This window comes from Schistocerca americana, chromosome 6, assembly GCF_021461395.2.
Source record: "Schistocerca americana isolate TAMUIC-IGC-003095 chromosome 6, iqSchAmer2.1, whole genome shotgun sequence".
Lineage (NCBI taxonomy): Eukaryota > Metazoa > Arthropoda > Insecta > Orthoptera > Acrididae > Schistocerca > Schistocerca americana.
The window spans coordinates 559,874,725-559,893,205 of record NC_060124.1 but is presented as its reverse complement, the minus strand read 5'-3'; the positions used below and the strand labels follow the sequence as shown (position 1 = coordinate 559,893,205).

Genomic DNA, 18,481 nt, shown 5'->3' with positions numbered 1-18,481 from the left:
CATCTCTCTTTCATTCCTGTCTTCATTGTGTATCCTGTTTCCCTCCTTAATTCATTATAAACCATTCTTTTCCCTTCCTCAATTCCTACTGACTTCTGTTTCCTTCTTTCTTCCATCTTATTCAACTTTGCCTTTGTTATCCATTCTTTCCTCATTCTTTCGAACTTCCTCATCCTTAAAACTTCTGCAGATTCTGTAAGGTTTTGTGTCATCCTCTTCCATTTCTCATTTGCACTCTCGTCATTGTGTCCTCTGTCCCATTTTGACACAAATATGTTCTTCAACTCAGCATCTTTACCCTCTTCCTTTAGTGTTATTTGCAAGTCCACCACCAAGCTGTGGTCCAAATCTGTGTCTGCTCCAGGGCATGCTGTGGCATTCTTTATGCAGCTTTTGTACCTCTCTGAAGTATGACATAAGCAATTTGGTATCTGTCATCATTAAACCTAGATATCCATGTATATCCTTAACTTCTGTGATGATCAAATAATGTGTCCAATCACAAGAGAGTTTTCTCTACAGAAATTAACCAACCTTTCGTTTCTTTCATTCCTATTTCCCTATCCAAATTTTCCAACCAGTCCCTGTTCTTTTCCCTCTCCTACCTTTCAAATCCCCCATTAAGCTGATGCAGGCTTTTATTTTTCCTCTTTTCTTGTTCTGCTAATACCAAATCTGTATGAATCACACAAACTAACCCAAATGAATTAAAAAATATAGCTTTGATCACAGTGAGTTGCTGCCTCAGCCAATACAAGATTATCATCAGAACATGGACTAGGTTTAATAATGCATTAAATCATTATCACCTGCTTTTGCTTAGTTCTGATTATTGTCTTTACTATGAATAAATGTTAATCAGTATTACTTTTTTTTCCAGCTGGCTATAACAATCTGGAGGTAGCAGAATTTCTTCTGGACCATGGAGCTGATGTTAATGCTCAGGATAAAGGTGGTCTCATTCCATTACATAATGCATCCTCTTATGGTCACCTAGAGATTGCAGCACTTCTTATTAAGTTTAATACTGTTGTTAATGCAACAGATAAATGGGGCTTCACACCTCTACATGAGGCTGCACAAAAAGGGCGCACTCAGTTATGTGCTTTACTGGTAAGTGTGTGAAACAGTTTAGAAAACAGTGCATATTATGTACCTAGTTGATATTTCACTGTGCAGTAGAATGAGTAAAACATCTTGACAGATTAAAACTGTGTGTAGGACTGTAGGCCACCCATCAAACCCTTCTGCAATGTCATACTTCACAAAAACAGTCATGAGTACTTTTTATAAAAATTTGCACCTCAAGATATAATTTGGTTGAATGTGTAGAATGAAAGATAGGGACATCCAGATCTTTTCGATAGCTGTCTATACATTGTTTATACCCATATATTATTTGTGCCACAGAAGCTGTGTTGCAAATAATGGAATGAGTAAAGGTAATACCATTTTGTGTGTGTGTGTGTGTGTGTGTGTGTGTGTGTGTGTGTGTGTGTGTGTGTGCGCGCGCGTGAGGGGTGGGGGGGGGGGGGGGGGGCCTCCTAGAGAGTTGTCAGGTGCAGTTACTCTAGTGTTTTGGCAAATAGTTGCAATTTCATTTTTGCAGTGTGTAAGTGGAGTCACCTTAAGAAATGTCTCACATTTTTCAGGCAATGCACATAGTGTCAAGAGAAAGCATCAGTTTATTTCCTGTCACAAACAGAATTATTTTAAATGCAAAATTTTACATTCCGATGCAACAAAGTGGTCTCCAGTTAGTCTAGTGTGATATTGTTGTATTGATATGTGTTAAGGGGCAGTAAAACATTAAGAATAACAAGTTCTGCAGCAGTGACTGAGCAGCACTGCTGCAAAGCAGCATCAAGCAGTGCGGACCAGGGTGGCACTCTTACAGTCCATGTTACTATATATCAATAAGACGAATGTTGCACTAATTTGGGATCACTCTTCTGAATGGGCATGTAAAAAATAATTTCTTTTATTACAGAAAACAAACTGACACTTCCCCTCAACATATTACATTGTGTAAAAAATGCAGTGAACAGTATTTGGTTGAGCTAACTCCAGTTCAACCAAATACTGTTCACTGCATTTTGAGCTAACTCCAGTTCCTTCCCCCATGAACCATAAACCTTGCCGATGGTGGGGAGGCTTGCGTGCCTCAACGATACAGATAGCCATATCGTAGGTGCAACCACAACTGGGGTTATCTTTTGAGAGGCCAGACAAACGTGTGGTTCCTGAAGAGGGGCAGAAGCCTTTTCAGTAGTTGCAGGGGCAACAATCTGGATGATTGACTGATTTGACCCTGTAACACTAACCAAAACGGCCTTGCTGTTGTGGTACTGCGAACGGCTGAAAGCAAGGGGAAACTACAGTCATAATTTTTCCCGAGGGCATGCAGATTTACTATATGATTAAATGATGATAGCGTCCTCTTGGGTAAAATATTCCGGAGGTAAAATAGTCCCCCATTCGGATCTCCGGGCGGGGAGTACTCGAGGACGTTGTTATCAGGAGAAAGAAAACTGGCGTTCTATAGATCGGAGCGTGGAATGTCAGATCCCTTAATTGGGCAGGTTGGCTAGAAAATTTAAAAAGGGAAATGGATAGGTTAAAGTTAGATATAGTGGGAATTAGTGAAGTTCGGTGGCAGGAGGAACAGGACTTTCGGTCAGGCGAATACAGGGTTATAAATACAAAGTCAAATAGGGGTAATGCAGGAGTAGGTTTAATAATGAATAAAAAAATAGGAGTGCGGGTAAGCTACTACTAACAGCATAGTGAACGCATTATTGTGGCCAAGATAGACACGAAGCCCACACCTACCACAGTAGTACAAGTTTATATGCCAACTAGCTCTGCAGATGACGAAGAAATCGAAGAAATGTATGATGAAATATAGGAATTAATCAGATAGTGAAGGGAGACGAAAATTTAATAGTCATGAGTGACTGGAATTCAGTAGTAGGAAAAGGGAGAGAAGGAAACGTAGTTGGTGAATATGGATTGGGGGTAAGAAATGAAATAGGAAGCCGCCTGGTAGAATTTTGCACAGAGCACAACTTAATCATTGCTAACACTTGGTTCAAGAATCATAAAAGAAGGTTGTACACATGGAAGAAGCCTGGAGATACTGGCAGATTTCAGATAGATTATATAATGGTAAGACAGAGATTTAGGAACCAGGTTTTAAATTGTAAGACATTTCCAGGGGCAGATGTGGACTCTGACCACAATCTGTTGGTTATGGACAGTAGATTGAAACTGAAGAAACTGCAAAAAGGTGGGAATTTAAGGAGATGGGACCTGGATAAACTGAAAGAACCAGAGGTTGTACAGAGTTTCAGGGAGAGCATAAGGAAACAATTGACAGGAATGGGGGAAAGAAATACAGAAGAAGAAGAATGGGTAGCTTTGAGGGATGAAATAGTGAAGGCAGCAGAGGATAGAGTAGGTAAAAAGACAAGGGCTAGTAGAAATCCTTGGGTAGCAGAAGAGATACTGAATTTAATTGATGAAAAGAGAAAATACAAAAATGCACTAAGTGAAGCAGACAAAAAGGAATACAAACGTCTCAAAAATGAGATCAACAGGAAGTGCAAAATGGCTAGGCAGGTATGGCTAGAGGACAAATGTAAGGATGTAGAGGCTTATCTCACGATTGGTAAGATAGATACTGCCTACAGGAAAATTAAAGAGACCTTTGGAGAGAAGAGAACCACTTGCATGAATATCAAGAGCTTTGATGGAAACCCAGTTCTAAGCAAATAAGGGAAAGCAGAAAGGTGGAAGAAGTATATAGAGGGTCTATACAGGGGCGATGTTCTTGAGGACAGTATTGTGGAAATGGAAGAGGAGGTAGATGAAGATGAAATAGGAGATATGATACTGCGTGAAGAGTTTGACAGAGCACTGAAAGACCTAAGTCGAAACAAGGCCCCGGGAGTAGACAACATTCCATTAGAACTACTGACAGCCTTGGGAAAGCCAGTCCTGACAATACTCCACTATCTGGTGAGCAAGACGTATGAGGCAAGCGAAATTCCCTCAGACTTCAAGAAGAATATAATGATTCCAATCCCAAAGAAAGCAGGTGTTGACAGATGTGAAAATTACCAAACTATCAGTTTAATAAGTCACAGCTGCAAAATACTAACGCGAATTATTTACAGATGAATGGAAAAATTGATAGAAGCCGACCTCAGGGAAGATCAGTTTGGATTCCGTAGAAATGTTGGAACACGTGAGGCAATACTGACCCTACAATTTATCTTGGAAGAAAGATTAAGGAAAGAAAACCTACGTTACTAGCATTTGTAGACTTAGAGAAAGCTTTTGACAATGTTGACTGGAATACTCTTTCAAATTCTGAAGGTGACAGGGGTAAAATACAGGGAGCGAAAGGCTATTTACAATTTGTACAGAAACCAGATGGCAGTTATAAGAGTCGAGGGGCATGAAAGGGAAGCAGTGGTAGGGAAGGGAATGAGATAGGGGTGTAGCCTCTCCCCGATGTTATTCAGTCTGTATATTGAGCAAGCAGTAAAGGAAACAAAAGAAACGGAATGGACAGTGTCTTGAAAGGAGGATATTAGATGAACATCAACAAAAGCAAAACGAGGATAATGGAATGTAGTCGAATTAAGTCGGGTGATGCTGAGGGTATTAGATTAGGAAATGAGACACTTAAAGTAGTGAAGGAGTTTTGCTGTTTGGGGAGCAAAATAACTGATGATGGTCGAAGTAGAGAGGATATAAAATGTAGACTGGCAATGGCTAGGAAAGCGTTTCTGAAGAAGAGAAATTTGTTAACATCGAGTATAGATGTAAGTGTCAGGAAGTCATTTCTGAAAGTATTTGTATGGAGTGTAGCCATGTATGGAAGTGAAACATGGACGATAAATAGTTTGGACAAGAAGAGAATAGAAGCTTTCGAAATGTGGTGCTACAGAAGAATGCTGAAGATTAGATGGGTAGATCACATAACTAATGAGGAAGTATTGAATAGGATTGGGGAGAAGAGAAGTTTGTGGCACAACTTGACCAGAAGAAGGGATCGGTTGGTAGGACATGTTCTGAGGCATCAAGGGATCACCAATTTAGTATTGGAGTGCAGCGTGGAGGGTAAAAATCGTAGAGGGAGACCAAGAGATGAATACACTAAGCAGATTCAGAAGGATGTAGGTTGCAGTAGGTACTGGGAGATGAAGAGGCTTGCACAGGATAGAGTAGCATGGAGAGCTGCATCAAACCAGTCTCAGGACTGAAGACCACAACAAAAACAACAACTACTCCAGTTACACATTGGAGGAACAAAATTGCAAATATCTACCAAAACAACAGACAAGATGCACCTGTCGACACTTAGGAGAAACACCTGCTATATATATATATATATATATATATATAAAAACAAAGATGAGGTGACTTACCGAACAAAAGCGCTGGCAGGTCGATAGACACACAAACAAACACAAACATACACACAAAATTCAAGCTTTCGCAACAAACTGTTGCCTCATCAGGAAAGAGGGAAGGATGAGGCAACAGTTTGTTGCGAAAGCTTGAATTTTGTGTGTATGTTTGTGTTTGTTTGTGTGTCTATCGACCTGCCAGCGCTTTTGTTCGGTAAGTCACCTCATCTTTGTTTTTATATATAATTTTTCCCACGTGGAATGTTTCCTTCCATTATATATATATATATATATATAAAAACATCAAGGGAGAGATATTGTTTGAAAGCCCAGTAATGATTCTAATCTTGTTTATGTGTCTCTCAGCTGCTCCACGTCAACTGTATGGTGACTGGTCACCTTTACTGCTTCCACCATTTGTGTTCCAATTAGATGGCATTCCTAGCTGTATTCACAAATTTTGGAGACTGTAACATTAAGTTTCTTAAACTTGTATTAAAACTGGGCTACAATTATAGTTGATATTCAGAAGTTTTCCTTAGTCTTCATTTAGAAATGGTTAAGTATTTGTTGTGCCTAATTTACATTTTTTGTAGATGAGAAGCTCTTGTGAAGCAGACACCAACAACAAAAGAAAGAATTTAAACTAGTTAATGCAGAAACTATCATGTGTATCTATGTTGAGCATAGAACAAAGTATTACCCAGCAAAGTGAACTGGGTACCTGGCTAAGTTGCCAGCACTGTCATGTTTTCACTCAAGAAGCATGGAAGGGGAGGTAACTGTACCGTACACTCCAGTACTCTTACAGGTGGAAGGCTGTGACATGTTATACATCTTTACAAACCTCTGAATGTAATGGCCATTTAAGACAAGAACAGGAATGGAACATACAGTATTTCTCACTATAGCTTCTCACAACAGTTCACTGACAGGGTCTGTAAAACAGTCTTTTCCATTGATGATGCTGATTGCCATACCTGTGTCTTTTGAGTCTTCATCTGCTGTTTGTCACACTTCACAGTACCGACTTTGTGTTCGAATCTGTACTTACTAATTTCATTATATTTTCAGTTTCCTTTTGTCCTTCAAACTGTTTCTCACACACCCAGTCATCGCCACACAGATTTTTGCCGTGTTCAACAGCCTTTCAAGCCATCTTATGTCTGAACAGTGACAGCTAATACCACAGCAGCAAATCAAACTGATCTCATAGTCTAGTGATTAATGTTTTTCGTAGTAAAGCCAAGGTCCTGGGTTTGATTCCTGGCAACTGGGTCAGATACAGTAGAGCCTTGATTACCCAAACATCAGCCAACCAAATGTTCGACCAAATGACTGCTTAACTGAAAACGTGTTGCTCTTTGTATGAACTTCAAAACCAAGGAAAAAAACTGTCTTCATATTCTTCAACAGCTGGTACTTGCAAAATCAGATTAAAGGATGTATTGAGTGAAGAAGATTACGCTGTCGAAAAAGTTAGCACTGCAAACAAAACTGGGCTCAATTGGAAAGCTTTGCACAGAAAAACTCTTGCTTCACGCCATAACTTTGCAGCAACTGGTCCTAATATAAGCAAGGATTGTATTAATACTTTAGCTGTGCTCGTGCTACTGTTAGCCACCAGTTGCATACTTGTATGCTTATCATTGGTAAAAGTAAGAAACTGTGTTTTTTCAAACACATTAATATATCTGCGGTGCCTATTGTTTACCACTGATGAGAGAGCATGTAGATTGATAGCACAATGTTCATAGAATTGTTTGTGGAAGTTTTTGTACCCTCTTTTAGTCAATCCGTTAAAGAACAGTAAAAGGGTGAATACATTACTGCTCCTTGACAACCCATCAACTCATTTGTCATGTCATACCTGAAATGAAAAAGAGGAGTTCATAGAAGTGATGTTCCATCCACATAAAGTAACCTCCTTATTAAAACCCATGGATCAAGGCTTTATTGAACTTTCAAATTATATTACACAAAAAAATTGTTAAGTAAGTTATTGACAGAAAGAAAAAATAGGAAAGAAGAAAGTCTGTTGCAAAATCACAATAATATTGATTTGAAACATGTCGCCTACCTGACCGGAGCAGCATAGGGTAGCTTAACGGAACATAATTTGAAAAAAGCCTGGAATAAAATTTTGTGTATAGTGGAAATTTATCGAGGTCTAATTGAAAATGATGAAGAGAATTGTATGTCCGAAATGGTCAGTATCCTAAAAGAACTCAGGTGTTATGAATGTGATGAAGACATTCAAGGCTGAACAAGGCACCAAACATGCAGAATACCAAAATTGTAGACATTGTGGCTGATAAAACTAACGTCACCAGCTTCTCACCAAATAGTGGCCCAGAAAATTAACATCAAAGTATACGGCTGCTTGTGAAGCATTTACGTGTTTGGGTACTGCCTTGCAATGGTTTGAAAGGTAAAGATGATGGCGAGCACCAAGTGTCAGATATCTGTCCTGAAAAAAGTGTGGGACTTAGTTGCTCCTAAGCTGGCAGTCTTGTGTAGACAGATGAAAATTGTGGATTCTTTAAGGATTAATTCTATGCATTCCTATTGTGCTTGTTTTTGTAATAATGAGAAAGATTCATGATAATATATGTAGCTTTTATTTGTAAATTGGTAAATAAAAGTATACAGTTGTATCTGAAGAAACTGGTTTTCCAAACAGTTAGTTTTGATAATTGATGCTGTACTGTATCTGTTTGTGGTGGAATGGTCTGGAAGGAGATCCACTCAGCCTTGTGGCCCCAACTGAAAAGCTACTTGAATATAGAAGCAGCAGAAGTCACCAAAGTAGCATTACTCACAGAAAAAGCATCCGCTTTGGGACAGATATTTAAGTCCTGCCACACTTGACGTCATGTCCCTCCTCCTGTAATATGCACACCATTGACTTGCTTAAGTTTTGCTTATCAACATTTACTTGTACTGTCCATTACCTTCTGTGTTGGCACTAACACACCTTTGTTGTCCTCGTTGTTAATAAAATTATTGACATTAACAGCAAGTTGTCACAACTTCCTGCAAAGGTATTTTCTGCGTTTGATTTTTGTGATCACTTCTCAGACTCTTCTTTGAAATAACAATGCACACCACTTTGAATTGGAATGTGACTAAACCTAATCATATGACAAAGTTCCCACTACTGGCAAGTTACCAGTTCATCTAGCCAAGTATTATGTTTAAATTACTGTGTACTTTATTTTTGAACATAGAGAGCTTTTACTCATGATCAGAATTTAAAAAAATTGTTATTTAAAAAAACTGTGGCTTCAAAAATAGCTGCTAACTGTTTCACGTCATTTTAAAGTTTATATCAACATATGTATCTTTTGCAGCTGGCACATGGGGCCGATCCTTTTCTGAAGAATCAGGAAAGTCAAACGCCATTGGACTTGGCATCTGCTGAAGACGTGCGATGTCTGTTGCAGGATGCAATGGCATCCCAACAAAATGTTCCTACAGTACCTGCATCTGCGCCTCCATCCCGTCCTCCCTCCATAGCTATGGGACCAACATCTACACCCCTTGCAGTTGCATTGTCTCCTCCAGCACCTACAGAGACTGTGATAATGCCCTCGGGTGCATCCATGACACTTTGTATCCCCATGTCACGGGGTTGTCTTTCGCCGATGCCTAATGCTGAAGGTTGTTGTTCTGCTGAAACTGTCAAACAGGAAGGACTGTCACAAGATATTGGGTCAATAACAACAGTTGCAGGATTCTTACAAAGGTACAGGTTTTTCGTGTTACATCTGCTCTACCAAATGAACAGCACAAGTTAAAACACACACACACACACACACACACACACACACACACACACACACACCATAAATTGGAGCATCCTGTGAATAACTTTATAGTGACTTAAGTTGCTGTTGGTTTATGGGATTGGGTATGTAAGTTGGTATAGCTGCTTTAGGGTCTCTCTCTCTCTCTCTCTCTCTCTCTCTCTCTCTCTCTCTCTTTCAAAAGCAAATAATTCCATGTTAATTTCATCTCACTATAGTATTCATTAATTGTTCCATGATGCAAAATATGTTTGTAGTGTTATGCCCATTTTCATTGGTGAATCGTAGCATAGTAATGCAGTGACCAACTACAGTTGTTGTAACCTATAAAGTAGATGTTATAATTAGATGACAGGTATAATCTTAATATTGAAAGTATACATAAGATATGGTATCGCTACATTTATACCCATTTCACATTCTCGTTTATGATTCCTTCTCCCCCAACTCATTAAATGTGATGAGTCCGAAGCTATTGGAATCTAAGTGAGAGCTGTTGTTGGCAGTTAGATGCACCTAAGGTAACGTCTTGAAGTCCTGTTATGCAATACACTATCATACACCAACAGCTTAACATTAATGTGGATTATCTTCACAGTCCTGCTCAAACTCTACATCAAATAATACCGCCATCACAGGTAAAGAGGATTTTTGTAATTGTTCTGCAGGACTGTCATAGAAATTAGTTATTACAAAACATGTACCAGGGTGCAAAAGTAGTCCATTGTCTCAGATGGAATTTGAGTGATGGCATTATTAAAAGTATTTACACAAATACGAGGCAGTGTTTTTTTTTCCAAATTCATCATTCAAAAAATACGGGATGGTCTTATATTTGCAGATTAAAGTATTGCTGCTGTTGTCAACCATTGTTACATTGTTTAATAAATTAATATGGGGATCATCTTACATTTACAGATGAATTTTTGGGTGTTTACAAATTTGTTATGAACAGTCCTGAAGGGTAGGAAATAGCAATCAATACTTGAATTTGAATAGGCTTGAGATTTCCCGATACGCTGAAGCACTCGATACAATGTCGACCTTGCTCAATCAATCACGACATTTGACTTGCTGTGCTAGTGCAAGGGGGACCAAGAAAATATGAACTAGCCACCACAACAATATAATGCTCTGCTTAAAGATTGACAGTTGACTGAAACACAGGAGGAAATAACAGAAATTCTATCAACTTACAAACTTTTGTTGTATTTGAACAGGATTGCGGTAAACATTGTCATACATGTATGGGTACCATAAACATATATTTATGCCGCTTTTGAAGTGAGGGTAACATTCAAAGGTGAAAATCTTGTCCTTCAAAACCCATTACATGATACTGGAATCCAGGTTAGTCTTTTATTTTGTTGTGAGTGACAAATTAATAATGTACCAAATAGGTTACAAAAGAGAAATTCAATTGCTGCACATGTTAGAATATTAGAGAAAATTGTTACAAGTTTTTAATCAGCTTTAGAATATGATTATGAAATTCAGATGAAATGAGAAGGAAAATTAACCCAGAATAAAATGTCCAACAAACTTACTGCAATTGTTGCATTTGAATAAATTAAAGTGGAAAACCCCTTGTGAAGATGGTACAAATGGGCATCACTAGATTGTGGGATGAGCAAAAGATTGATAATTGAACTGAATAGTGATTGTGATCTATTATTTATGTATTAGTTGCTGTTTGTACATATGACCAGCACTCTAGAAGATACTGCCATCCATGTTTCACTGTTGCTCAAGCACAGCTCTATGGAAATTTGGAGAGGGGGCAGTTACCCAGCTTGGCTGAGAATTATGTGTGTGGAGAGGAGTGTTGAATAGGCAGAAATTTTATTGTGCAGCCAACCATGGGAATGTATAGTGCATACTTTGGCTTTTTATGAACATCTGCCACGTTTAAACTGCAGTTTGCTGGAATCCATTTGCACTCGGAATTGAATCAAATTCAAAATTGGACAAATACTCAACAATAGCACACATGTCTGCAGGAGACACTAAAGTCTAGATGGGATCTAGTGGCATACTTACTTATTTCGTACACTGAGTGAGGCGGAACAGTGTTTAGCACACTGGACTAGCGTTCAGCAGGATGACGGTTCACTAAGGGCCACCTACACATTTCTGTACAAGCTAAACCAACTAATAAACAGCAGAACTTAAGTTTTGACAATCACCATCTTTCCTCCCATACAGCCTTGGCATCCCAGGCAAACGTATCTGTTCAGATGCAGACTCTTTTTCAGCAATACACCACCATTCTCGCCCCAGCCTTCACAGGATGTAATTACCCCACTAGTCTATCCTGATCTTCAATGTATTAATTAACTACTTTGAAAAGTATGTGACTTTTTGTAATCATGCTCTGAAATGAGTTCCACTCTGACATTTTACCCCCCACACATAGAATAGCTTTAAACACCCCTCCCCCCCCCCTTAAAAAAAATCACCCATGGTCTGACTCTATGCTCCTTCTGCACCCATTTCCCTACACTTCTGTTACTATCCTTGTGACCATACCTACTGTAAGACTTGCGCTAAGTACCCTCCTACCACATCCTATACCTTCCCTGTAACTGGCAAAAGATACACCATCAAAGGGAGAGTCAACTGTGAAACAACATGTGTTGTATACCAGCTGTTATGTAAACACTGTTCGACATTCTATATTAGTATGACCACCAAGTTACCAGTTATGGTGAAAGGAGCAAAGACAGAGAGTGTATACTGACAACACACTATTGCCTGTTGCAGAGCTTGCTCTACACCTTGACAGTAGTTACCTTGGTGCCCATCTCATCACAAGTGTCATCTGGACACACACACACACACACACACACACACACGAGCAGGCAAGACTCAGTAATCAGTAACAATATATTCTTTCCATATTGTTATTAAATGAGTGAGTACACCACTCAAGATTAACTAGCAACACAGTGTTGAGTTTTTCTAACAGGAATTAAGAAGCAGTTATTGAAGACGTCCATCATAACGTATCAGAGCATGGCAAAAAAAAAAAAAAAAAAAAAAAAAAAAAACTACATTGAACAATCTAAAATACTACAGACACTAGTGTCTTGAAGGGGAGAAGGTGGCAGACATCATGAAAATATCTAAATATTGTTCTGTGTGTTCCTTCCACAAGAAATATGATGCAGGTAAAGAAACAGAACAGCAAGAAGCTCTCAAAGCTGTTTGTAGCAGGAATTATGTAGGCTCAAGGGATGGCATGGAAGCTGCTGGTATGAAACTCATTTTCCCTAGGTCTTTGCGAAAGTATGGAGTAAGATACACACAATATTCAGGAGATAGAGATTCTAGTGCTTTCACGAATGTAAATGAAAGTCAGCCCTATGTAAAAGACTGTACCATTGAAAAACAGGAGCGCTTAGTTCATATTAAGAAGATGGGTGGATGATTTGGATGACTTGTTGCAGATAATAAAGGCAAGCTACTAGAGAGGATGGGAAGCCACTGGAAGGTAAAAAGACACTAACAAAGAAGGGAACTGACAGCCTGCAAGTCTATTATGGTGATGCAATTAGAAATAACCTCACAGATTTGGATAGTATGAGGAAGGCAGTATGGGCCATTTGGTTTCATTACTTGTTGACAGACACTACCATCTCAACATGGCCTATGTTCTAATGAATGTTGCAAAATTCTGAAAAGCAATGACAGTGGGGAAGCTTACAGCCATAAAAATAACCTCGTTTATGTGGTTGCAGTGGCCATTAAACCAACTTTTTGAGCACTGTTTTCACCATAACTGCTAGAAGAATGCGGAACTCAAATGAAAGTTTCAGTGCTCTTATTTGAAAGAGATGGCTAAACACTGTGTTTCAAATTTGGTAGTGAAAATTTCTGCTTTAGAAGCTGCAGCAGTGTTTAGTGATCGGAATGTGGCAAGACCTTCCATCCTCAGCAAGTTGGGCTTTACAGCTGGAGCCTTTACTGAGCAGAAACTGCAGATCATCGAAGAGCAGCCAATCGTGAAGGCCGAGACTTCAGTACAGAACATAGAAAAAATTGCTACGCAAAGGACCACAGGAGCTAAAAGAGCTGCAGGGAATGATGAACAACAACTGGGATATGGGTATGGGCAGTATTAGCAAAGTTGTGATTTTTAAAAATTTTAAAACATTTCTTCTTCTTCTTCTGCTTATACGGCCTCATTGGACCACTTCAGTCAATCATTTCTGGTCCTCTTCTTTGGTATTTTCCCCTTCCGAGTGGCCCAGTATCTCTTCATTCGTTCCGATGCTTTTCGTCGTTCCTTATCTGTAAATACCCTTTTCATTGTATGTCGTTTGTCAATTTTTGGTTTAAATCTTATTTCTGTGTCCCTCGACTTCTTTAAATTTGGCGTTTTGTTCTGCAAATCATCCAGAGTTATTTCCAGTTCTTCCATATCCTCTCTTATTTCCTTAAGCCATCCTCCTTGTTGTTTCAAATTCCAGGGTTTCTCAATAATTTTCCTTGATAATCTGGTTTCTGGTGTCCTCAGAATGTGACCACAAAAAGAGATCCTTTTCTTTCGTATAGTATCAGTGATGGGCTCCAGTTCTCTGTACACCACTTCATTTGGAACTATCCGCCATTGCCCAGCTTTTTGATATTTCTTATTTATGCATGTTCTAGCAATTCTTCTCTCTACTTTTAAAATTTTGTCAATTCTGTTTTTCTGGGTGACTTTAAAAAGAGTTTCACTTCCGTATGTAACCTCTGGTTGAACCACCGTCTTGTAATGTTTTAATTTTGTTTTACTTGATAGACATTTTTTATTGTACGTAGACCATATTAGTTTTTGAGCTTTTATCATTTTATTAGTTCTTGCTCGCCATGCAGGTTTCTCGTCAATTTATGTGTTATAATTTCACCCAGGTATTTAAATTGTTTCACTATTTTGATTTCCCTATTGTTCACTGTGATGTGATCTATTACAAGTGGATCCGTTACCATTATTTCAGTCTTTTCAAATGATATCTGGAGTCCTAATTTTTGTGCTATATTTTGTAAGCTTGTTATTTGTTTCGTGGCTTCCTGAATATTATTAGCTAGTAATGCTAGGTCATCAGCAAATCCCAAGCAATTTAGTTTTATTTTATCTTTCTTAGTTCCAATTTTAATATTCATAGGATTTTCCTTGTACCATTCTCTCATTACATATTCAAGAGCACAATTGAATAGCAATGGTGATAAACAATCTCCCTGTCTCAACCCTGTTTTAATCGTAAATGGTTTAGATATTTCTCCTCTAAATTTTACTTTGGATTTGGTGTTTGTTAAGGTTAACTGTATCATTTTTATTAATTTAGGATGAAGTCGAAAATTCCTTAATATTTTCATCATTGAAGATCTATGGATGCAATCATACGCCTTTTTGAAATCTACAAAGGTTATGACTAGTTGTTTTTGCCTTCTTTTGTAGACATCCATAACTAACTTCAAGGTGATTATCTGTTCTGGGCAGCTTCTCCAGGATCTAAATCCTTCTTGATATTCTCCCAGTTCCAGTTGTAATTGATCTTTACAGCGGTTGTATAGTATTCTTGACATGATCTTATACGTGCAGTCCAAAAGGGAAATTCCTCTATAGTTGTCTGGATTTGATTTTTCTCCTTTCTTATGTAATGGAGGTATTATAGCAGTAGTCCAATTTTCTGGTAATTTCTCTTCATTCCAGATTTTTACTATGCATTGGTGTAATGCTATCTTTACTGGTTCTGCTGCATATTTCCAAAGTTCAGCAAACGTTTGATCTTCTCCACTTGCTTTGTAGTTTTTGAGTTCTTTCAAAGCTCTGTAGACCTCATTAATTGTAGGTGGATTTATATTTTCTGCTGGTGTTTTAATTGGGGTTTCTGTGTTTATCTGAAGAAGTTCTAGGGGACCTTTACAATTTAGTAACTTGTTAAATGTTTCTGCTAGAATTTCTGTATTTTTACTATTGCTATGGGCTAGGTTATTATCTTTATCTTTTAACATTAATGTTGGAGGATCATATCTTTGTAATTGTCTGCCAAATATTTTGTAATAGTCTCTTGAGTTTGTTTTTTCACTATTTCTTTCTATCATTAGAAGTATATCTTTCTGGTACTGACATTTAACTCTCCTTATTATTTTTTGTGTTGTCTTCCTTTGTTTTGTGAGTTCCAAATACGATTTTTCTGTTTTTTCATTTTGATGCCTTAACCAGGCTTGGTGTCGATCCAACACTGCTTCATCACATTCATCGTTCGACCACTGGTGTTTTTTCCTTGGATTTATAGGGGCAACTTGTTCAGCTATTTGTTTCAATTTGGGAATTATTTCTTCCAGATCATCTGTTATTTTTATATCCCTGGTTTGTGCTTCATAATCCTCATTTTTTATCAGTTTATGAGGGTCATAGGTTCTCTTCTTCTTCTGGTGGGATTTTTTCTTTGCTAATGGGGTTAATTTAATTTTAATTTTTATCATGTAATGATCTGATCCGGTATCTGTCCCTCTCAGTACTTTCACATTGTTAATTTCCTTGTGGTAATTCTTATCCATGCAGACATGGTCCAGTTGCCATTCTCCTTTTTTCCAGTCTGGATGTTTCCAAGTTTTTAGTTTACTTGGTCTTCTCTTAAAATACGTCGACTTTGATATCATGTCATGGTTTCTGCAAAATTCCACTAGTCTTATGCCATTTTTGTTTGTTCTTCTTTGTGCTGTCCATTTCCCTATTATGTCTCTATATCTCTTTTCCCTTCCTAACTGGGCATTGAAGTCTCCAATTAAAATTTTGATGTGATTTTTATTAATGTTATTCGTCATTTGATCTAAGAGCTCCCAAAATTTTTCTACCTCTTCTCTGTGTTCTTTTTTATTATTTTTATCATTTGTCGGGGCATGGGCATTTATTATTGTGTACATTTTATTTGCAGCTTTTAGAGTTAATGTTGAGAGCTTGGGAGATTGTGCTTTAAATTCTATTATGGACTCTATTATTTTCAGACTCACCACGAATCCTGTTCCAAATTGTGGACACTGTTTCATGACTCTTTTCCCTGGTATTCCCTTATAAATCCTATATCCTTGTGATTCTATCGGCTCCTGATCAGTATTTCTCATTTCTTGAAGTCCGGTTATGAGAATCCCCTTGCGATCCATTTCATCCGTCAGAATTTTGAGTTTGCCTGGTTGTAGGAGGGAATTTATATTGTGTGTCGCAATGTAGTTTATTTGTCCTGTCTTGAGTTTTGGTCGTCTGTCCGTTTTGGGTATTTTCAGATGCTCCGACTCATTCAAGTTATCTTTCAGGTGACTGCCCACCGTATCCGAGTGCAGTCTTCCTGGGTTATTGCCAAGCGGTGGATTATTCCTTGAAAGATTTCCTTCCATGTTTGACTTTCAAAGGTAGTCAACCTTGTATGGAGCAAGCTCCGAGTTACAACTACGGTTGTTAGCCGTAGAGGTTGTTTAGTGTTTGGCCCGCGAGAGCTATTTTATTTCGCTCAAGTCCGCCGGTAAACCGGTGAGGACCCCCCTATCCGCCACGTGGGACGCGCCACGTCGGAGTATCACCTCTCCGCCTGCTACGACACCGTAGTAGGTTCGTGGTTTAAAACATTTCATCCAAACTTTAAAACTATATTTTTGCAACTTAAGGTTTTCTTCTTTCAGGAACTTATATACCAGAAACTATTGGAAGGATTTTAGTGAAATTTGGCACACCTATTCTTTTATATGGAAGCAATATTTAAGTGGAACAAAATTTTAAACATTTTTGTGAGAAATAATATCTGGAAAATTTGTCCATTAAAAATGTTCAAATCCAAAATGTCAGAAAATAATACACTGAAGTGCCAAAGAAACAGGTACAGGCATGTGTATTCAAATACAGAGATACGTAAACAGGCAGAGTATGGTACTGCGGTTGGCAACTCCTATATAAGACAAGTGTCTGTTGCAACTGTTATATTGGGTACTGCTGCTACAATGGCAGGTTATCAAGATTTAAATGAGTTTGAATGTGGTGTTGTAGTTGGCACATGAGCAATGGGACACAGCATCTCCGAGGCAGCCATGAAGTGGGGATTTTGCCATACGAGCATTTCATGAGTGTACCGTAAATATTAGTAATCTAGTAAAACATATGTCCCCAACATTGCTGCAGCCAGAAAAAGATCCTGCAAGAACGGGATCGACGACGACTGAAGAGAATGTGACACAAGTGTAACCCTTCTGCAAATTTCTGCAGATTTCAGTGCTGGGCCATTAACATGTGTCAGCATGCAAACCATGTGACACAAGTGTAACCATTCCACAAATTTCTGCATATTTCAGTGCTGGGCCATTAACAAGTGTCAGCATGCGAACCATTCCACGAAACATCACCCAAATGGGCTTTCGGAGCTGAAGGCCCACCTATGTACCCTTGATGACTGCACGACACATTGGACAGTTTATGACTGGAAACTTGTTGTCTGGTTGGACGAGTCTTGTTTCAAATTGTATCGAGTGGATGGACGTGTACGGGAATGGAGACAACCTCATGAATCCATGGACCTTGCATGTCAGCAGGGGACTGTTCAATGGGGTGGGCGTGTGCAGTTGGAGTGATATGTGACCCCTGATACATTTAGAGATGACACATACTTCAGCATCCTGCCTGATCACCTGCATCCATTCATGTCCATTGTGCATTCTGACAGACTTGGGCAATTCCAGCAGGGCAATGCGACACCCCCACACATCCAGAATTGCTACAGAGTGACTCCATTAAAACTCTTCTGAGTTTAAAGACTTAATGCTGGCCACCAAACTCCCCAGACATGAACATTATTGAGCATATCTGGGATGCCTTGCAATGTGCTGTTCAGAAGAGATCTCGATCCCCTTGTACTTGTATGGATTTATGGACAGCCTTGCGGGATTCATGGTGTCAGTTCCCTCCAGCACTACTTCAGACATTGGACAACTCCATTCCACATCGTGTTGCAGCAATTCTGCGTGCTAGCGGGGTCCCTAAATGATATTAGGGAGGTATACCATTTTCTTTGGCTTTTCAGTGTAGAAATAATTTACCGAAAAGTTACTGCACTTAATTATACATTTATATAATAGAAGGAAACATTCCACGTGGGAAAAATTATATATAAAAACAAAGATGAGGTGACTTACCGAACGAAAGTGCTGGCAGGTCGATAGACACACAAACAAACACAAACATACACACAAAATTCAAGCTTTCGCAACAAACTGTTGCCT

At 38.7% G+C, this 18,481-nt stretch overlaps 1 protein-coding gene across 2 annotated transcripts in view; it reads left to right on the top strand.

The window, feature by feature from the left end:
• The window catches only part of LOC124619201 (poly [ADP-ribose] polymerase tankyrase), a 301,869-nt gene that overhangs the window by 226,074 nt on the left and 57,314 nt on the right, over positions 1-18,481 (top strand). For both annotated transcript variants that reach the window (XM_047145420.1, XM_047145419.1), the window contains exons 12-13: positions 881-1,113; positions 8,774-9,168. In XM_047145420.1, the coding sequence (XP_047001376.1) occupies positions 881-1,113; positions 8,774-9,168 (628 nt within the window). The remainder of the gene's footprint in view (positions 1-880; positions 1,114-8,773; positions 9,169-18,481) is intronic.